At 39.1% G+C, this 22,813-nt stretch overlaps 1 protein-coding gene across 1 annotated transcript; it reads right to left on the minus strand.

Moving 5' to 3' along the window:
- Positions 1-12,086: 12,086 nt before the first annotated feature.
- Positions 12,087-22,161, minus strand: LOC311073086 (fibronectin type III domain-containing protein 7-like). Its single transcript, XM_084098522.1, has 12 exons — positions 21,869-22,161; positions 21,364-21,624; positions 19,931-20,188; positions 19,347-19,598; positions 18,177-18,431; positions 16,616-16,873; positions 16,267-16,524; positions 15,586-15,840; positions 13,835-14,095; positions 13,206-13,235; positions 12,997-13,044; positions 12,087-12,879 (listed from the first exon to the last, which is right to left on the minus strand). The coding sequence occupies exons 1-11, from the start codon at positions 22,122-22,124 to the stop codon at positions 13,022-13,024; spliced, it is 2,367 nt and encodes a 788-aa protein (XP_083954648.1). The 5' UTR covers positions 22,125-22,161; the 3' UTR covers positions 12,087-12,879; positions 12,997-13,021.
- Between the last annotated feature and the right edge of the window lie 652 nt (positions 22,162-22,813).

Below are 22,813 nucleotides of genomic sequence, written 5' to 3' on the forward strand. Positions count from 1 at the left end.
GCCAACTGATGCGGGCAGACTGGGTCCCCGTCTGTTGGACTGTGATCACTGCTGGAGGCTGTATCACTGAGAGTCAAGACATTGATCAGTGGGGTTAACATTTATCTGAGTAGTTAGGTAAAGATACTGTAGCGTTTGATTTGATTTTTTCACAGACTTTCAAAGTGAAGAAGTGGGGTAAGGTTCACTTACATGTAGTGACAGTTCGTACACTGCTTCTTGCTCCTAGACCTCCAGCATTGGATGTGACCACAACACAGTTATATGTAGTTGCCGGTCGAAGATTTCTAACCACTGCGCTATTGTTTGCAAAGGAAAAGTTGTATTGTTCCGCGGTCAATGTTGAATTTATCAGCAAAAAGTACTGTTGTGCTGTTTGCACCGAATCCCATTCTAGCCCGATGGCTGTACTTGATATTGCCTTTGAATAGGTTATCTGAGATGTACCCGGTGCTACAGCAGGCACAAAAGGAAAAGAGTGTTGTTATCATATCATCTGCACACAATTTATTGCTGTGTTGTAAAGAAGGCTGAAGAAAGCCATATCAAATTATATCTTATCATTGTTAACAATCTTTGTCTATTCATTGTGTCGATATTATTTTTCCTGATGATGAATTGTGATTGTTGGCTCACATACATTTAAACATTAAAAAAAAAAAATCAGTTTTAACAGCAAATTACCTGTCCTTGCTAATTTTGTATCGACACACACAGATGTATAAAGCTGAAACCCTTTAAGTGTGACAGTGTACAACGTCCCCGTCTTTAAACCAAAGACCTCTCTCTTGGACACACTCCCAGGGAGCGACGTTACAACTGGACTGGTGCTTGTGTCGTTCACAACCCGAAGGTCCAAAAAATAATTTGATGCTCCCTGGATTCTGTTCCATTGAACCAACAGTGATGATGCCGTAGGAGAAGTTATAGAAATGATTGTGCAGTCTGTGAAAAAAAAAGGATGTTCTAGTACAAAATCATTACTGTGATCACTAATCACTAACACTACTGTGACTAATCACTAAAAATATTTTTGTGACATTTATCTTATTAACTGATTTGAAAAGATCAGATGTTCTTCGGAACATAATGCTAAAGAACATGATCTTCAGGTTTAGTAAAAATGTGCACCTTTTTGCACGTCTATTTGTGGCCTCTGTTGAAGTGTAATAAATGAACAGTTGGAGACCATTTCTTTCACCTTTGTGATACATATAAAATATTACGAAAATTTCAAATTGTCATGATGATAGGCAAAATAGAAGTGTTTTATATTTCTTAATACTCTTATACATCTACATATTTATATTTGTACAATGATAAACCCATCCCAAAATCCCCTAGATCTAGTTAACTAGCTCCATTAGAGCAACAATATATTTTTTTCTATCACTACTTCATACAATCATAAATTTAGACCTCATAAAGATCTGAAATGTGAAAGGACCCCTGAATGACTTGTCCTGTAATGAAACAAATCTGTTCTAGAAGAGTTAACTTACCTTGTGCCTGAGTGCTCCATATCTGTGCCAAAATAGATTAAAAACAACAAATTGGTAAAATCATTTATAGAGATGTAATCCATTTAGTAAAAAGCATTCATATACAAATATTTTAATTGTACAGAATCATAAATCTACCTGAGTTAGAGTCACCAAAACTGCAACACCTAGTATCTCCAGCCCTCTCATCTTTGACAATACCTGAACTATTACAAAAAGGGGGTTTACATAGTCAGACATAAAAGGTGTTTTGGACTCTTTTGAGTGGCCAAAGAGCCAATCAGTAGGGCCCGCGGGAGCCCATTTTTTCTAACTTAATTCCCTGAGGAACAGCGAGATTATAGAGAAAAGAAGAGAGGGAGGGACTGATGGGAAGAACATATAGAGAGAGTGGAAGGGAGATAAAAATTGTCATCGTCATGTTAGTCAGTTAGTCAGCTTTGGTAAATTGGCACTAAAGTTGATGTGAAGTCTTTTAAAAAACTTTTATGTGAAATAAAAAACAAACAAACAATAGTATAAAATTGATTGTATTACTTAAAACTGTTCTGGGATTCAGAATTTCTACAAAAGGTACATAAGACCATCTAACATTAATTTTGTTACACTTTACTTTGATAATACGCTTTAGACATTCTCCTAAGTAAACTTCATGTCATCTATCAGTCATTAGAGTATTAGTAGACTGTCAGTTAAATATCTGCTAATACTTTATTTTAATGCTCCTCAACAGACACTCTGCTGACTATAAGTAACCTTGCAACTACAGCAAAGATTTCTGGAAAGTTTGCTTTGGCAAACTGTTTTAATGACATTCACACCCTTTCAGTCTTTTGCTATATTGGGCCTTAAAAACTTAGATTTTGGTCTGTTCCTCATATAAAGCTATCATTATGGCTTCAGATATGGAATATAGTGCATGAGACAAATGACCCACTTTTATGGTGACTTAACTCTTTCCCCGCCAGTGTATTTATTTATTTATTTCCCAGCCAGCAACAGTATTTTTGATCATTTTCACAAAACTTTCATGCCACCCAGCATGTTTTGTTGTACGGATATCTGGATGTGGAATATATCAAAAGAAATGTATCAAAACACAGATGGAGTAGATCGAGTCCATCAACACCCCAAAGCTTCACAGTCCTGTATGTCGTCCTGGGTCGACATTTCATTCAATAACATTAGGCAGTTTTGATTAATACTGTATGTTGTTGAATGTTTGATGTTTGCGTTATTTTACATGTACGTAAGCAATGCTTCTATCGCTTGTTTCTGCTTCTACTTCGCTTGTGTTTTAATTGGGAGATTCAGTACCTTTTCAGAAGATGCGTAATAGCGCCCCCTATCTGTGAAAACATGGATTGCCCGAAAATCACAAAAGCATAGGGTGCTTCTCATTTCTTATTTGTGCATCCCCACCCCCTGTAGGATGCGAGAGAAGGCTAGAAGGAAAGAAAATGAGGACGGAGGAGTCGAAGGAAAAGCTTATTTGTAAATTGAAAAATTCTTGATCACTCGAGTGTCACTTCACAGCATCATCAGCTGCGTTCAAATGGTCTGCCCTTATGTTGTTAAAGTTTGGCTATTTAAAAATAATAATAATAATAAAGATAAAGTAAGATGTCCTGCTGATATATAGTTTATTTAAACTGCAAAGGTAAAACATAAATGAAAATTATTGTGAAAAACGAGGAAGCATCAATTTGTCATTAATGACGGAAAATTCCAAGTGTGCCGCACAAAGCCTGAAAAGTGAAGCCAAAATGTTTTGATCGTCCCCAGGTGGCTGGATGCAGTATAGCTCATAAACCCAGCCCTCTCCATGTAATCTAGCTAAACTAAACAATCAAATTGCACTTCAAATAATTTTCAATTAAGTGTTGAAGTGTTAGTTTTTTTTAAAATATTTTAGTTTTTTGTTAGTTATTTGATGCTATAAAAACGGCTGTGTGATGTCATGATTGACAGGTGAGATTGACATCTTCTCTGAGCGAAGTAGTCACTGAGGCGCCAACTGACTTTTTTCAGGATCTTCAGGAGGAGCTTTAACTTTAATTTCTACATTTCCATAACTGTTTATTTCCCACCAACATAATGAGTTGTTCAGCAGTAAACTGTACTAACCGATTCTTCAGGAGCGTGACAGGGTCTTGATACCACAGCTCCACTTCAGGCTCACTACTGCGCAGACTCGGGCTCGGAGTCTGTGTAATCAGCGTGAGCTGTCAGCGCCATATTGGGACACTTTTCTACAATGGAAGAGAGTGAATTTGCATCGTCTATCTTTTTTTACAGTCTATGGAAAATACCGTCAATGGCAGGGAAAGACTTTATCAGATTTTGTTTATCCTTGACAGCCCTTGGTATAATTTCATTGTATGGAAACGAACAGTGTGAACATTCTTCAAAATGTATAACTTTGCATTCTACTGAAGAAAGTGAAGAAGCTATTGAAGTACTTCCACTGAAACCTACAGGACAGATAAAAAGTTATCTTCTATTCAAACTGATTTCATGTATAAAGAAAATGATATATTCTTGACTTGGCTGACTTATTTTTTTTATCAAACTATAATGTTATCTAAAGTTGTCTACTTTTGTAGTTATTCCAGATGTTGCGTGATAGACATCTTTGTGAAGACGAATATGACAGTTGTAGTCTGAGCTGCCCTATTTTCAACAAACTGTGTCACATACTTTGTGCATTTTATGACCATGGTTATTCAACCTAACCCAGAAAAAAGTGTTGTCTAAAACATCATCATATAACTTTTATAATTTCCTATAGCTCCTGTGAAATGAATATGGCAGATGAGAGATCCTTTGCTCTGGGAACAAAGGCTGGGAACTGTAGGACTTGACCTGTTAAAGATGCAGATAAACGAGAGGGAGCTTTGAGACCAAGGTGATGGTGAAACTAAAGAAATCTGTGTTAACTTTGGAAACTGGATCTCAGAGAGAACAAATATTTTCGATTTATGTCACTTTCTGGGCCCTCCTCAAGCCAGGCCAAAAGACAAAAGGACCAGTTGTCCCCCTTTATCGGCTGCCTTGATTACAACGATGCTCATATTCAGAACGACAACATGATTGCATGTGTGATACTGTTTTTACAGTTCAATAAACAAGACATGAACCAAATTAATATTTACAATATTTATAATATGATACAACAGTTCTGTTAAAGAAGTGTGCGTAATTGTATTGAATGTGCACTTGTAGTGTACTTCCAATCTTAAAAGTATATTTTAAAACCTACATGCAGAAAATATAATCTGGAGGAAGTCAGGTAGTTAAAATAGTTAAAAAAGTGGCAAGGCGCCAGACGAGATTCACCCTGAGATACTAAAGGCCCTGGATGAAGTCGGGCTGTCTTGGCTGACATCGCATGAGAATCCGGGACAGCGCCTGCCGACTGGAGGATGGGTATGGTGGTAAACATTTATTTATTTTTTTAAAGGGGACCAGAGGTTGTGTTCCAACTATAGAGGGGTCACACTCCTCAGCCTGCCTGAGAAAGCCTACGCCAGGGTGTTGGAAAGAAGAATCCGACTGACCGTCGAACCTCGGCTTGAGGAGGAACCAAGCAGATTCTGTCTCAGACGTGGAAAAGTGGACCAGATTTTTATCTTGACAAAGAACCTGGAGGGGGCATGGGAGTTTGCTTATCCAGTCTACATGTGTTTTGTGGACTTGAAGAAGGCTTATGACCATGTTCCCCGGGGTGTATTGCTTCGGAAGTACGGGGTACCGGGGAAACGCTGCGTTCATTTTCTCTGCAATAAGTCAAGCTTGTTTCCAAGGAGCACTGGACTCTACCAATCCTGTTTGTGAGATCCACGGACTGGATCTCAAGGCACAGCCGGGGGTAGAGGGTGTTCAGTTTAGGGGCCTTAGGGTGGCATCTCTGCTCTTTGTGAATGATGGTGTCCTGATGGCCTCATCGGCGCTTACTTGGGTGGTTCGCAGCCATGTGTGAAGCGTTGGGAATGAGGGTCAGCAGCTCCAAATCTTAGGCCATGGTTCTCGGCTGGAAAACGGTGGATTGCCCAATTTAGGTGGGGAGTGAGCTACTTTCCCAAGTGGTGGAGTATCTCGGGATCTTGTTCACGAGTGAGGGTAGGTCATAGCATGAGATCGACAGGCGGATCGGTGCGGTAGTGGCAGTAATGTGGCCATTGTTCCAGACCATCATGTTGAAGAGAGAGCTACATTTGAGGGCAAAGCTCTCAATTTACTAGTCGATCAATGTTCCAAACCTCACCTATGTTTATAATTTTTGAGTATTGATTGAAAGAACGAGATCAGGGATACAAGCGGACACAATTTCTGGGCTGACCCTGAGAGACAAAGCTGCTCCTCTGTGTTGAAAGCAAATGAGGTGGTTCAGGCTATAGTGTTCATTTCGTTATCTTCATTTTATAAATTTTTTCACAGACGAAAACGAGACGAGAACTAAATAAAAAACATGACAATTTTGAATGACAAAAAATATTACGAAAATCTATTGACATTTTCGTCAACTAATAAAAACTAGACGAAATGTTCAGTAGGGAAGATATCCAGTCAGAACTGATGTCCTGTGTTTGTGGTAGATGCGCACATTTGAATAACTTGCTGCTCTTCCCAGCGGGACATGAGTTGGCATGCGCTTGATGCATGTTTTATAAAACGTTAAAAAATTTAAACGTCTGGGAGAAAGAGAAGAGCAGACATCTGAATAAGACTCAAAAGAGCACTCTATACGGTACGGTTTTCATTGCGCATACACCCGAAGCGTGCAGCCATCCACATAGAAAGCTATACAGCGTGCGAGACTGCGAGTACTGAAACGAGCTCTCTTTCGCGTCTGAATGGACAAATACACACAACATAATGTCTAAATGTCCGTTTTGGAGAGTGTTCACGTTAAAGGTGCTCTAGGTAACTTTTTAACCTTAACTGAACAGCTTTGGAGTCAGTGGAATGGTTATATTACTTATTTCGAGTTGAATGGTGGTGGTTTCGCACCCCCCTGGTGCCCGAGAGCGGAAAAAACTCACTTGCAACTTTGGGCCGGCGGGTCAGCGTCAGGAAGTATCGCGTGATATCAGGTCTCGCGATGTAACGAATTGCTTGACGGCACTGCACACGTACACGCCCCCCATTCAAGCACCGGCTAGCTATAAGCAAAGGGCAACAATAGACTGAGTTATGGCTGAGCCTGTAAAAAAGAAGTAGAAAGCTAGGAAATCTTTGTCGGAGGACCAATGAAAGAGGAAACGGGATACTGACCGAGCAAGAAGTCAGACTCGAGTAAATATCAGACCGGCTTTTTCAGTATGGCGAGAACTGAGAGAAACAGAAGCCTGCAAAACGGATGCTGATCCTGCTGTTGCACTTGTAAGTATCTTTGGAATAAACTGTGTTTAATATTTAAATTTCAAGTAATTGTGACCTCAGGATGTTATCTATTGTCTGTAAAGGTTTTTATTATGATCGCTGTCTGTTACGGGCTTACTAGTACGCTAGATACTATAACTTTGATGTTAGCATTGTCATTAGCAAACACGTTTGATTTCTGTAGTTGTTTGGCCGTTCCTCTGTCGGTTTTATTTGTGTAACTTACACTTTTATTTTATGTCACTAAGTCAACGCGTCTGATAATAGGCAATAAACATGTTGCACATATCATGATCGAGCTAGAAAAAACGTTCTGATGTTTTCTTAGACAAGCAAAGGTAAACCGTCATTTACCGACCAATAAGTAATTCTTCACTGATAATCTTCCCTTCCACAATATCCCTCATTGAGTAAAATAAATCACCCCATTGATCATGAGACACACAAACCACTGGAGTCTTGCAAGCACTAATGAGATTCATGAGCTCAGGCGAAGGGAGGCGACAAGCCGGTTTCTTACAGAAAGATGAGAGGGACTTCAAAATACTTGGAATGAAGCACATTGAAGTCAAATTAACTACTTTTTATGAAACTTTTATGATAGCACTTTTTTCCCTTTTTGTTGTACGGCAGTATGAATCACCATACAGGTTTGGAACAACATGACGGAGAGAAAATTATGACAGAATTATAATTTCTGAGTGAACTATTCCGAAATTAGTTGAAGCCGTCTTTGAAAGATCTGTCCATCCTCTCTGATGGTAGAGGATCATTTGTTTTGAACTTATTTTAAAAGTGCATTTTTAGAACTTGAAGCAAAGCATGTTTAAGGAAAACAAATTAAAACATAGTTAATAAACTTAAGCTAATCCAGACTCATATCAAGCTGTTTTGTAATATGAAGAGTTTACTTGTTTTATACTTCAGTTCTACACACAATAATCTCAATTTCTGTTCATAGAGGAACTGAATGCCACGGACAAAAGGCCTCATGACAATGAAAGGTGTTGTAAGTATACGGTATGCGACCGACCATAAATACCTTCGCTTTGTTGTGTGTTTCCTCTTTCTTGCTTTTTTTCCTCAGGACTCCAACATGTCAGAGGGTTTAAGAATAGCTTCGAATTGAGCTTCGACATTGAGCTTTCTGTTCTTGTGATTGAATATCGATTAGCTACTCAAATGGTCCACATTCAGTTCAGACTGGGAAACATAATTTGGTTGATTGTTGTGTCAACAAAGAAACATAAATCAGCATGTGTACTGATGTGATTTGATACTCATCGCCACACAAGAGATTAATATAGGATCATGGTTCCCATTGGCATAGAAACATATTTGTTGCTGTATTTGATGACTGGGTGGTCCAATATTCTTTGCATGTCCAAACTGCAGCCTGACTTGCAGGAAGGTTTGGGGGATGTAAAGTGTAAATGTGTGTGTGTGTGTGTGTGTGTGTGTGTGTGTGTGTGTGTGTGTGTGTGTGTGTGTGTTTGTGCTCCTCTTTTTTACAGGACATACTGAGTACAAAAGCAAATGAGCACAAGTAGTGCAGAATATAACAATAGCAGGTGACCCTCAACACCTCTACTAAAATTATTTGAGAATTATGAAGTTGCTCTCATTAATTCTAAACTATTTTGAATAATTTTAGTCAACTAGTTCAGTTAGTTATAAAATCACATTTCATCAGTAGACAACAAAACACTCCCGACATTCCCTGAGGCTCATTAATGTACCCTGATTCTCAGACCCAGAAAGGCTCAGTTAGATCCGTGATGATAATAATATCATGACTTTATTGTATTAAAGGGAGACCAACACAAAAGGTGGTTTCATAGGTGAATGCTGAAGATGTGGGAACCATTATCCATGGGGAACATTTATGACACAAAAGATGTGACAGTTTGTTTGCTGTCACAACTTCTAATGCCAAAGCACTTAAAAAGTAGCACACAACAGTAAAGATAACGCCATTCTAGTTTTACGGCTATGAAAAGCATTGAAATAAAGGATCTTTGCATGCTTGCTGTAGAACACATTAGAGAAATTATCTTTAGCATACAGGATTTTTCCATCCACCAGCTGAAGTGCCCATGATCTCCACCAGAGGACACTCATCCATTCTCCTTTACTTTCCCATCATGAACTATATTTCTCATAACCCATTGCCTGGACACATTATGGTCTGATTTCACCTGTGTGTGATTATCTTGTTTGTGTTTGCCTCTATGTTTTCACTCACTGCGATTCTGAGTGCTTTATCCTGGTTTCCTTATTGTCTCGGTCTTCTGCCTGTTTCCCTGGATTTCCCTGTTTCCCTGTGTCTTGGACTCTGTTGCTATCTGGGTTGTTTTCCCTGTGGTTTTGAACTTCTGCCTGTTAACGGCTTTGGATAACAACTGGATTACCCAAATAAAATCTGTGTTTGGATCTTCAACCTGTGCTTCAGAGCAGTTTTCGTAACAAGGATGATGATGATGCATTTGGACATGAAAATGCACAATCCAAAATTAAATGGTTGAAATTCATGAATGCGTTGAATACAGACCTTGGTGCTCAAAAAGGGGATGACAGTTAAGAGGTTAATACTCCGGTGATAGTGAAGGCGTATTCCTGCACAACCGGAGGCTGCAGTTTCAGGACCGCAGTTCCAGGACCCTAGTTTTTTTGTGACAGCGCCACCTACCGAACTGGATCACCAAAAACACTAATTTAATCCCTTTCACGGCAAAGATTGCAGACGGCCCCAGATTATTGTTGTTCAACATTCATTAGTAGTTAAAACATCACACTCTTACTTGATCTGTATAAACTGCGCATCATTAGAAAGATTTAAGACTCCAGCTTCGATATTTGACCACTGTTTATGATCAAATTGGTTTGCAGTGACATTGATTTCTTAATTTATCACAGGAGAGCAAAATTATGAATTTGTTATTGTGAATTGATATCATCACTGATAAAGCAGTCATTCACGTCTTCTCCGGTTTATTTGTGTTCACATACATGCAACGTACAGCATCCGCCAGGGCTCTTAGTCCAATGGTGCGCATATTTGGAAAAATCATGATTTATCATCACGTTTGTAAAATATTTCGTCATACAGAATAACATTTCTATTAATTTTCCACTGAATAATGCGATCTGAAGAGCTCAAACAGCGAACACAGCGAGATCTGTGTCTCCTCTTCCTGATTTGCGTCAGTTATGATCTCAGCGCTCTCTCTCAGCGCCAGAATATGATGCAAATACTCGATGGTGGTTTAAAGTGAGCTTTAAATAAAAGTGTAATATTAATCTTTTAAATTGTGTCATGTAGCTTGATGCTACTTGTTGCTCTAATCCACCTGCTGCATGAGCTTTTCTATTCCATAATCTTATTTGTTGAAAGAATAAGCATAAGGTCCCAAAAATTATTATAATTTTTTTTCTAACAAGACTTAAGATAATAGGTAGATCTTGATACTATGTACAAACTAAACCACCTGGATCCTAAAACTGCTTTCCTGAAACTGCAGCCGCCGCTATATCATCCAGTTCGGTAGGTGGCGCTGTCACAAAAAACTAGGGTCCTGGAAGTGCGGTCCTAGAACTAGAGTCCTGAAACTGCAGCCTCCGGTTGTGCAGGAACATACTACTGGTGAAGGCTGAGTGAGAGAAACCAGAGAATGTCTAATAAAGGGAGAAGTTTCACTCTCAGTACACTTCCGGCTTCTGAACTGGTTGCAGTTCCACTCTGATTCCACATGAGGACGCTCACAGGACGAGTGCAGAATGAATGGAGGTCTATGGCGCTATACCCATCAAAATCCACTTTTCTCAGGATATAATTTTTTGTCTAGTAATTTGAATGTTGTATTCGAAAGGAGATGCAAAGAAATTACACTTTGCTGGGTGTTAGATTTAGAGTCACTTATTTGCTTTAAAAAGTCTTTTAAAGTGTCAATGACGTCATACACATCGTACGACCAGAGATACTGCTTTACGGCAATCCTTCAGTCACTTTGGTGCTTTTGCGCTCTGCACTTTCTTTTCTCTCGAGGCATCGACAACACAGCTGACACCGGTAAATACACGTGCTGGAAGAGTTTTTGTTTTGTTTGTTTCTGGTCCTGCTTCGGATGCCACGATGCCATCAAGCGGCATCTCTGGTCGTAATCAGTCCTTCACTGACCAATCAGCGTTCATTAGCAGAATGCTAGCGTGTTATGGGCAACAACAACTCAACCTGTAAGAAATCGAAAGGACATAAGTACTCGTTCATTCAACTTTCGACCTATAACCCATGTTGAACTTGCAAAACCTACAATCAAATCTGAGATTTCTCAACGGCAATCGGATGAAAGAGACAAATTTAGCCATTTAGCGCCATAGACTCCCATTCATTTTGCACTCATGGGCGATCGCCCCCAGTGGAACTCTGGTGGAACTACAACCAAAATTCGGTAGAATAGGACTTAATAGGGAGTGGCCAGGCTCTCCGTAGACTGGCTCTGGAGAAACTCAAACTCGAATCCGGTCCCCATGACAAAACAATGCACTACCCTCTATGCCACAACAGAGCGTTTCATCGGAAATACCCTGTTTTGCTTCTTCTTCTTTCTTTTTTTTTGCAGATACTGTTATTAATCTAACCACAACACTGTGATGATGTTGATTTTGTGTTTTGGGAGAAATGGCCCTTGAACCGTGTCCTTTTAAAATACTCAATATAATCAAAAATCATTTTATTGCAAATATTGTCTTTTAAATATATTTATTTGCATCATTTTCTTTAGGACATCTGAATAACGTGTTGGTAAATCTGTTGGACTACTGGCTAAATGTGTCTTTGAACATAATTCTAGATTGTTTAAGCAGTGTTATGTGTTATTTATGCATTATGAATTCATCTTTCTGAAGAAAAAAAAACAAAACAAACATATGCTGGTTTACTGGTTTCCCAAACTTGTGTATTGACTGGTTTTTGAGGACATTTGGCAACTTTTCAGTCGTGACACATTGATTGCTGCCATAGATACTCTTTCCCTGCCTAACTCTGTAACTATCTTTCTTTCGGTCTGTCTGTCATAATTTTATTACCTAAGTTGCCGTTCCAGAAATTCCAGCACACCCCCCACTGTGGCAACATCTTCTATAACAGTTGTGGCTATGTGGTTATTTGGGAATGGGGAAACAAACACAGATACACATTATTAATGCAGGGAATTAATTTTATTGTCAAAATATAGATGTTTATTCACATCCCAACAAATAATATATTTAACAAACATCCAAGGGAAGTTCAATTAAAAGGTTTAGATTTCCCTCAGAGGCACCGCATACTGTAGAGGAGATCCAATTCATTTAGCTCTCAAATTGATCCTTCTTTTTTAAAATCTGGGAAATTACTGTTAGCTTCATTTTATGTCAATCATTCCTGGAAACTGATGCATAGTAAACTGTAACCACTGGACTTTACAAAGTGAGATGTTTGGATGTTGAAAAAGAACTGCTTCACCAAAATAACTTTCAATTTACTATCAACTGATTTTTTGAGGGGAGAATTGTAGAAATTCTAATAGCAGAAAATAATTTGACAAAATAGATCATGAATTGTCTTTAGTGAAAATCCCTGAGATAACATTAGGGATCCCTGAAAATTAAGTTAATAACAAAATAATAATACACATTCATTGTTTGTTGAATTGAATGGATTGTGTGTCAATTGCATATTGTAAGAAAATCTTGCAACTTAAAATTCTCCCATTAATCGGTTTCGCTTCTTAATTTAATGATTGACATAAATTACAAATATTTAAAGCAATTTAAATACATAAACATCAGTGACTGGACATGTTGAATCCTTACTAATTGCATTATTGAAGTACTAACATTCAGATTTGTTAATTGCCTGACTTCATTGGCTACACAGTAAATTATTTTGTTGTATTCGATAGAGGTTTGAGGGCAGTTTTTGAAGAATCCAGTCGTCCAATATTACCAGAAGCTGTACAAGAGAAAAATAACTAAGTCAAATTTATTGTGGATTTATGAGGAGTGGAAAAGGACTGGTAGTCCAATGTGTGTAATGAAGATACGTGCGTCAGTACTGGCCGTAACTTACTGTCTGAAGGACATCCATCCCATCATTATCTTCTTCCTCGATAGAGAACTGAGAGTAAAGAAAGGCTTCAGTTATTGAATGTCAAATATTTCATTTCCTAGATTTTGAATAATAGACCATTTGATACTTCAATGGACGTGTTTGCCTTATTTTTGGTATGATTTGAGCAATTTATTCAGTTTCATATGCTAAGATGTCCTCATTCTTACCCATTCCGACATTGCTGCCCACACACGAGACTGAAAGACAAAAGTCATGCATTTTTATATTCATTCAATCACAGTGCAATATTGCCATGCAACACTTAATGTCTGAATGTCCTTGCATTAGAGAACAATAGCAAAGGAAGTGACATTTATTTCAAAGAAAGATCCTCTGCTGGTTCCTCTGCTAGAATGTGTGTGAACTCTAAGGGAAAACTGACTTCATACATACAATAAAAATCACCTTTTGGTTTGATGCAAATGACAACTGGTTTGATATTTTGGTAACACTTTATTTTATAGTGTCCTTGTCACACGTTACATGTAGTTACTATAGTTATAATAGTAAACTATGCATAATTAAATGCAACTAAGCCTAAACCAAACCCTATAGTAAGTACATGTTGTTAATTAATATTACTCAGTACTTAAATGTATAATTACACTGTAACACCTTAAAATAAAAAGTGGGTTACACTTTATTTTAAGGTGTCATTGTTACAGTGTAATTGTATTACTATATTGAGTAATATTAAGCAACTACATGTACTTACTATAGGGTTAGGGTAGGATTAGGGTTTGGTTGAGTGTGTCTGAATCATTTTTGGGGCCCCTGTCCTCAAGAACCTCATTACCTGAATACATCCTTCTGTTGCAGAACGGGACCTTGGATCCGTCTCGATTCAGTGGGGCGACGACCACTGTGTACACCTGCCCACACACGATCTCTGACACATCGCATGTGCTGCTGCCGGGCTCTGGGCTGCACACGTGAGTGCTGTCGGTTCCCTTGACCTCTGCCGTGTAGTTGGTGAGGGCGCTGCTTGACCTCCAGCGCACACGCAGCGTGTTATTGGTTCCTCTGAAGAGACGGATGCCCGAGGGACAGCACTCACCTTGAGAGAGACGAGAACATTAGATTTAACATGGGGTATTATTGCTATTACACACGTTAGCCGGCATGAATTACTACAACAATTGCTAAATAGCTTGGCTATTGGCTAACATTATTTCCCCCACCTTCATGGCCTAGATGATGTCAGCTGAAAGGGAAATTTGTTTCTTAGACAAAATATTGTAGATACATTTATATTTAGAATAAGTGTTATAGTAAGTGTTGTAGTATATAGTATAGTAAGAAAGTGTTGAAGTGTTATAGTAATTAAATATAGTAAATTCAAACTTCCTAGACGGTCTTTCAGACTATGACTAACTATTAACGACTGGGAAACTAATTTGGTAAAACTTTATTTCGATAGTCCATGCAACTACATGTCAACTAACTGTCATTAGAGTATTAGTAGACTGTCTGCTTAATATCTGAAAACACTTTATTTTGTTGGTCCCCCAAAAGACATTCTACTGACAATAAGTAACTTTGCAACTACAAGTCAACTTATTCTACTAACCCGAACCCTAACACTTAACCATAATCTACCAATCTACAGACTGTCTACCACAGTCTACTAATACTCTAATGAGAGTTAGTTGACATGTAGTTACTTATAGTTGGTAGAATGTCTAAAGTGGAACATCAAAATAAAGTGGAAACACTCATTTTGACACCCACGTTTCTGAATTGGAAGGCCTTTCAACTTTAAACATGGCAGAAGAGAGTGAATCATTTCTGTAGTTTTAAGTATTTGTTTTTCTATATTTTCTATATATTGCTTTCTCTTGCAGTTACAGTAATGTGCATTTATGTACAATACTTTTGATGCATATTGTATATATAATATACATATATGCATATTGTATTGGGCTGTATATGTACTTTACACAGACAAAAAAGCATTTATTTGACAGAATATCTGAATCGTCAGTAAGCTGACGTCTAGATAGCAAGGTGAATGTTTATATGGCAGCCAACAAATGGGCTGCAGCATTTTATTTACATTCAGTTCGATATTGACTAAATATCTGTTATATATTTTGTAAATAGACGAGAATGAACTTGCTGTCCTCCTTGATTCCATATCCTTTATGACAACAACGCACTTGAATGCATCAAATTCATAATTGCGACTTCAGAAGTGGGAAGTAGAAAATTTCCGATAGCACATGAAGGCAGCTTAATAATCACACCAGAAGTTTATGGAAGAAGTTCTATGTTTTCTATGTTTGCTGTCTGATGAAAAACCCAAATGTCCATTTTGTGCAATTTAGAATTTTTACCATAGATGTAACAGTTAACGTGCAATGATAGAATATATAGTGCAAAATGTGACTAATTATGTTATTTTCATTTAATTTTGTAATATTTTTAATAAGATATAGTTTTTTTCTCTTGAAATATGCATTTTTTGGAAACACTTTTCATTGGACAACGACTATATGCATTTGCGGTTTTTCTACCACTATTAAAGGAAAGTTATTGAGAACACACTGGCAGAAAACCCATGATAGGTGCACTCCGCCTTGTGCCCGGTGCGACTGATCGCTTCCAGGGAGACGGTGTAGTTAGTGCCGCAGGTGATGCATCCCATCACGCATCCTGTTTCCATGGTGTGACACTGCGCATTGCCTCGTGGTGAAGACAGGGAGGCGATGAAGGTCTGGGCGCCGATAGCGTCCGACCAGGTCACGTTGGTCATGGCCTGGGTCACCTGGCTCACAGTGAGATTGTCTGGGCAACAAGGTGCTGGAAAAAAATATATAAATAAAATTATATTTGTAGACTTTCCAACTAAAAAGACATGTGTGTTCCAGAACCCAAAAACATCACTCTAGCTGAAATGGGGAAATGCTCTGCATAGTCAAAAACTCAAAGCACACAAGCGACTTTCATCAAATTTGATTTCAATAGTTTTCTGTTAGCATGTTGCTAAGCTAATGCCACCATAAGATTAAAATATACAGCACATACTGTACAAATATTGGTTTAAATAGCCCATTGTAAAGAGTTTTATTCATTCTTTTTGAAGAAAATGTATTTATATACTCTTAAAACTTATTTTCTTAAATTATCTTGTGTATTTTGTATTTTAGCTGCCTGTGAAGGTTTTGGAACTTTTCTTTTTTGACACAATTGGCATGTTGGCTCTCTGAATGGCCATGGAAAGCTAACCTGTTTCCAGGGGAATGGTGTAGCTGGGCATGCTCTTTCCAGATGAGGAGGAGGCAGTGGCACTGACTTCATAGACGGAGCCGCAGGGCAGGTTGGGCACCTGACAGGAAGTGCCATTTGAGTGACAGACATGCGTGTCGCCCACTTTGCCAAGCACAGTGACAGTGTAGTTTGCAGCTGTGTTAGCAGAAGTCCAGTTAACCAGCACACTAGACAAGTTACTCTGGCTCACACCGATGATCTCGGGCATGCATGGAGCTTTTTGAAAAAAAAAAGAGAAAGTGTGTGTACATTATACATCTTTGGCACATATTCATGATCTAAATTCAAACTGAGTGTGTGAGTATACCTGTTTCGTGTGTTTGTGAACTGCAGGTGAGGTTACAGCCGCTTACGTCATTGCATGGTATGACGACTACGCTGTACCTGCTGTTGCAAGTGAGGTCAGAGAGGGCGCAGCTGGGTGCCGTGTCATTACACAGAACCGTTTCTGTGGCATCCACAGCACGAGTCTCATACAGATCCGCACCACGCACAGGAGACCACTGTATCATCAGCGTCTCCCAAGAAACTGCAGAAACCATTGTGAGCTCTGGACAGCAAGGCACTGTGGACAGCAAGTGAAGATAAATCAGGTTAAAATGAATAAATTAATGCAGTCGTCACAATTTAATGGAGAAAACCATGCAGTTACGGGCAAAATGTGGCCGCATATCTATATATTAAGTTTCTGTAATTATGTCAAAATTATGGCAACGTGGGACAGGACAAAAACAGCATTTAAGGGGAAAACAATTGAACGCAGCCATCTTGAAGGGCATGTCAAATCTCTAATTGCACCACGAGGAGGTGAGGAAGCTTCCTGAGGAGTCATGAGTGAGGATACTGTGGTGGATTTTTAATAGATAAAATAGTTAACTGTATATTAAACTAACCATGTTTCTAACATCTAACCTTACTTCTCTTTTTAGGCCTAACATGATAACACTTTGAAACACAATGTACTAAAACGTTCTGTCCTGTGTTTTTGAATGTTGTATGTTGTGTTGCCATACCCCTTTTACTTTGGTTGAGTGAGTGTAAAAATAACAAATATGGGAATTGAAACTAGACAGATGACTAAATTTGAACCTTGTGATTAACAATGAAGTAATCATTAAAACAAAGTATGCTTTACCTAGTAACAGAAGGGTTTGCATATGAAGAACCAATCAAATTCATATAATTTTGCCATACCTCCCTATTTTATAAAAACTGTTGTATTCGTGTTAGCTGGTGGGATTCTCAATGGAATTTGTCTGAGATCCTCTGGCCTTGCTTCTTCTTGGGGGAGATTCTCTGAGAACATTTGCTGAAGTCTGTCTGTTAATTTCTGCTGCGCAGCAGGTGAGTTAGTTTAGAGAAATAGATTATATATTGAACGTCGATTGGAGACGTTAGGGATCGTCGATTGGAGACGTCCCCGGTAGACTATTTATTAAACGTCGATTGGAGACGTTAGGGACAATGTTGATTGGAGACGTCCCCGGTAGACTATATATTAAACGTCGATTGGGGACGTTAGGGAGAACGTCGATTGAAGACGTCCCTGGTAGACTTAGAGTAGGAGCTAGATAGGGAAAAATCTATGACAATATACAGGTGTATCCTTCCCTCACATCTAAGGGGGTGGAGCAAAGACACAAGGAAAGGAAATGAGGATGCACAAATAAGAAATGAGAAGCACCCCATGATTTGCTACTCGCTATTGCTAGTACGGGGAAGATCATTCTAGAGAGCATTTGATTGGACAAATTAGGCTGGGAGTACAACATATCATCAATCTTTTTGGCTTGTTTTCATGGAAGAAAGGTATGTTCATTTTATATTTGTTAAAGTGCTTTCTGCATATAATAACATGAAGCTCTCACAGGTGGTGTGGTTGACGAGAGGTCCCGGGGGACTGGGTCCAGCCTGGTTGTGTGCAAACACACTCATGATGTAGGAGTATCCGCAGCTGCAGTGAAACTGACAGCGAGGCTCAGTTGAGTTGCACGTCCCCTCGATGCCATCATCACTCTTAATAAAGGTAGTGTAGTACTCTGCATGAGGGACCGAGCTCCACTTCACAGAGCAGTTTCCAGCCACCACCTCCTCCACCCAGATAGGCTGTGGGGGACAAGGGACTGACAAACAACAGGATAGACAATTATTGGCATTGCAAAGGGAAAGATTTTCAGTGATAATGGCTTAAATTTCACTCAGCTGCTCACACAAAGTTAATGATTCTTCATAAGACTTGGAATATAGCACTTCGGACATAATGACTAAATGGTATAGTTTAGGATTGACTAACCTCTTTGCATGTGAATAAGTAACAGAGCCAATGAATATGGCTGAAAATTCAGTAGGTGTCTTTAAAGGGTTAGTTCACCCAAAAATGAAAATTCTGTCAGTAATTACTCACCCTCATGTTATTCCAACCCTGTAAGACTTTGTTCATCTTCAGAATACAAATGAAGATATTTTTGATGAAATCTGAGAGCTGGCTCACTCCTTCATAGGCTGCTAGGTAATCGATATCTGCCAGAACGTAGGCTCACTATTGGCCAACATCACACACATGACCAGCGTCGGCCAATAGTGAGCCTACGTTCTGACGTATAAACCAAGAAGCGCTGCTCTGTTACACTACGTGAACTCACTTTGAGGCCCACACAGAAGAAAATGAATAATTGATTAAAGTCGTTATTTTTATTACCTAGCAGCCTATGAAGGAGTGAGCCAGCTCTCAGATTTCATCAAAAATATCTTAATTTGTGTTCTGAAGATGAACGAAAGTCTTACGGGGTTGGAACAACATGAGGGTGAGTAATTACTGACAGAATTTTCATTTTTGGGTGAACTAACCCTTTTAAAAAAGGCATGTCCAATCCTACTTCCATAATTAAACACACCTGAACCAGCTAATCATGAACTTAAGGATCACTGGAAACTTCAAGGCAGTTGTGAAAGAGTTAAACTCTGCAGAAAACCCTGACAATATTAAGTACATTATACTGAGCAAGTCCTCTTATCCAAGCATGAATTTTTTTACTCACATGAAATAATTTGAACTGGGTACGAGGGGACACTGTTTCCGGCCTTGTTAACAGCTATCACTGTGACAGAGTTGGTCTCTCCACAGCTCAAAGGAATCAGGATGCAGGAGTTGCTAGATGAGGAGCAGTTCTGGCCAGTCAAGCTCAGGGCGACATACTGCTCTGCACCCTGGGCTGGGTCCCACGACACCACAATACCTGCTTCAGGGGTGCTTGTCACCACCAGAGCAATAGACTGAGGAGTGGGAGAACCTGCGGAGACACACAAACAAAGTTTAATGTGCCTTGACTACAGCAGATTTTTTTTATCAATGAACATTTCCAATCCTGCAAAGTGTAGCTTCAACCCTATTAAACACACCTGGATCAGCTAATCAAGGCCTTTCATGCAGGTGTGATAGAACAGGTTGGAGCTAAACTCTGCAGGACGTCCCGTAAAGCACTGTCTAATATGCTGTACTTGGTGCGCATTCATTGCTGGTTGCTCTGTTATCGATCCCTTTCTCTTCCTTAAGAGTAATTTAGAGATATGCCATTTTTTCAATTAACTTAAGTAATCTTTCTTTCCATTCCTATCCTCTTACGTGTGATCTGGCAAATTTTGAAGTCATCTCCGGGAATGTTCTCGGGACTCCAGGCGTTTCCCTTAAAACAATAAAGGGTTCCTGCCTCCAGGTCTTGAAAGAGAAACTGTATGTCTGTGGTGTTGAAGCGACTTTGGCTGAATGAGCCGTCTTTGGTGATGCTGAGGCTGTAGAGGACAGCATGATTGACTGGCTCCCACTTCACCAGGATGCTGCTGTTACTGGGAGAGCTGGTGTTGAACTGAGAAGCAGGGAGGACTGGGATCCAACAGAATGAGGAAGAGAGAGAAACAATAATGGTAAGAGATCAGACAGACAGCTGCATTGTGACCAAAAGTATTTTTTTTTCTCTGAAGATTGAATCCCAAGCTAAGTGATCTAATTCTGAGGTATAGGTTAATTTTGTTCAAGTGCAATGGACATGAGAGACAACTGACATGTGTCAGATGGTGTAAAGTAATCAGAGCAGTACCTTTTAATTCCTGTCCTTTCCTACTTGCCCTTTCTCTTTCTCGTTACCTGTTTCATCATTTCCTTTCTTGTCCTGTCCTGCCCTCGTCCTGGCATGTCATGTTCGTCCCTCTCCCATTCCTTTCTGTTCCTTTCATTCCTTTCTTTTCCCCTCTATAATTTTTCATTCCCTTATGTTCTCTGGCATGTCCTGTCTGTGCCTCTCCCGTTCCTTTCTGTTCCCATTCTTCAGGTCCCCTCTGTTCTCATCCATTACCTTCGGTCTCTCTGTTCCCTTCCCTGTCCAGTCCTTTCCTTTCCTTTCCTGTCCTGCCCTTCTCCTGGAATATTCTGACTGTCCCTCCTTTCTAATCCCTTCCTTTCCCCATTCTTTTTAATCAGATCTAGGCATGGGTTCTACTCTTACCACTTCCTGATGTGTCGTAGCTAAAACAGTTCTCACATTGCTTAAAATGTTTGAAGAAAACATCCCATTGTGCTGTTATGGATCATATGCATGACGTAATTCTGTGGATATTTGTAAGTGATATGTATCCTGTTCTGGGAATTAAGGTCTCTTCCCTTATTATTTTCTTGTGACCATCTCAGGTGTAAAACGTGCTACCTGAACAATGAAACAAAACTGCTGAGGGCCCTAAGGTGAAGACACGGAACACATTTTCTGTGCCCAGTCCCTTGAGGAGGGCAGCCCTTTTGTTATAGCTCAGATTTTTATACCTGGATAAGTATACATGCGTGAGAAACCTGTTTCATTGAAAATGTGAATATATGCATACTGCTAAAAATCAAGCCCTTGAGATCAGCTATGTAGCTTATCCTGATGTTTTTTTTTTTTCCCAAAGAGAGGATAAGGTTTCTGCACTGGGTGAGGGTTAGAGAATAGCCAACTCTGTCCCTTCATGAATGGATCATTTCTTTGGCCTCTAGGTCAAAGAGGGTGGAGAGAGAGGAGAAAAATATACCTGTCTTTGCCTCCACGGAGATGGATGGCTGGCTTCTGCCTGCACTGTTGACAGACATGACACTGAGAGTGTAGTCTGTGTATGGCTGGAGGTTGGTGACAGTCCCCGGAGACGTGGGCACTGGGATCTCTGAGAAGAAAGATCCATCGTTTGTCTCAGCGCGCAGGATGTAGGAAGTTGCACCCGAGACCTGAGTGAATTCCACAGTGATACTCTGGCTTTGTTTAGAGGAGGCCATCTCAATGGTGGGCACATCAGGAGCTAAACATAAGAAGAGAAATTGCACAGTTCCATTCATTTAACAAATCATCAGTTTACTGCAGTTAACAATGCTTTTGGTAGGAACTGTTTTAGAAATGTTAAGCTAAGCCTGAAATAGGGTTTTATGACCTGGAATTTCCAGGCAAAGAAAGGTCATTGAAATGTCTTACAATTCTGAAATCGCTTAAAGTTTTTCACACTGACTACTCTTGAGCAAGACATCGCCAGTTTTCAGTATACGCACCAGTAGATCCATCCACACTAGCGTCTGCAAGCATGTTCATGAGGCTGTCCAGGGCCTCGACACGAAAGGTGTATGCAGTGTTGGGATTCAGGGAATTAACGGAGCCCATAATAGTGTTCTGTCCAAAGCTGGCAAAGACCACGGGGACTGGAGAGTTCCTGAGGGAAGCTGTTACTCTGTAGGACAATGCACCTTCATACCTGCTCCAGCGCAGCACTGCACTCTTTGATGTCACCGTAAAAATACTCACGCTCATTGTGCTCGCTGAAAAAATAATACAAGAAACATATCTTTCTGAGGTATTCATCAATGATGTTGATTTAATACAAATGACAACCAAGAACAGTGTATAAATGAGTTTGAATTTAAACAGATACTGTAAATTGGATCCAGATGAGCAGTACCTGATGCCTGTAAATGAAACAATTCAAAATTACTTTTATTAGATTTAAACATTCGTTTATAAGTAAACTATTGTATGCATTGTCCCTATTATTAGATTTTGAATTCTAAGTGTTTTTCGTAACTGAATAATGTTTCAAATAGAAAATTAAAATATTAATGAATGACATAATCATGGAAAACATGTTTATATATATAAATATATATATATATATATATATATATATATATATATATATATATATATATATATATACACACACACACACACATATATATATATATATACATACATACATACACATACATACATACATACATATACATATACATATATATAATTTATTTTATTAAGTAGTACTATTTACCTTATTCCTACATCATTCTATACTACATCTTACGGAACTGTTCGTACATGAATAAAGGGTAAAAATAAATAAATAAATAATCAAAATGTGACTAATAACACTGTACCTGTGAGAATACTCCAAGCAAAAACAGCAGTCCCTTGATTGCTTCAAGACCTGCCATCTGTTTTCTCTG

Source organism: Abramis brama, assembly GCF_963993115.1.
Source record: "Abramis brama genome assembly, chromosome: 22".
Taxonomy (NCBI): domain Eukaryota; kingdom Metazoa; phylum Chordata; class Actinopteri; order Cypriniformes; family Leuciscidae; genus Abramis; species Abramis brama.

What these genes read in the sequence shown, in the direction of transcription:
- LOC311073086 (XM_084098522.1), bottom strand. Translation starts at nt 22,124, where the DNA reads ATGAGCGTGAGTATTTTTACGGTGACATCAAAGAGTGCAGTGCTGCGC. An exon ending in TAGTGTGGATGGATCTACTG is followed by an intron (nt 21,625 to 21,868) that starts GTGCGTATACTG and finishes TCTTATGTTTAG; the next exon opens with CTCCTGATGTGCCCACCATT. An exon ending in CCCAGTTCAAATTATTTCAT is followed by an intron (nt 18,432 to 19,346) that starts GTGAGTAAAAAA and finishes GTTGTTTGTCAG; the next exon opens with TCCCTTGTCCCCCACAGCCT.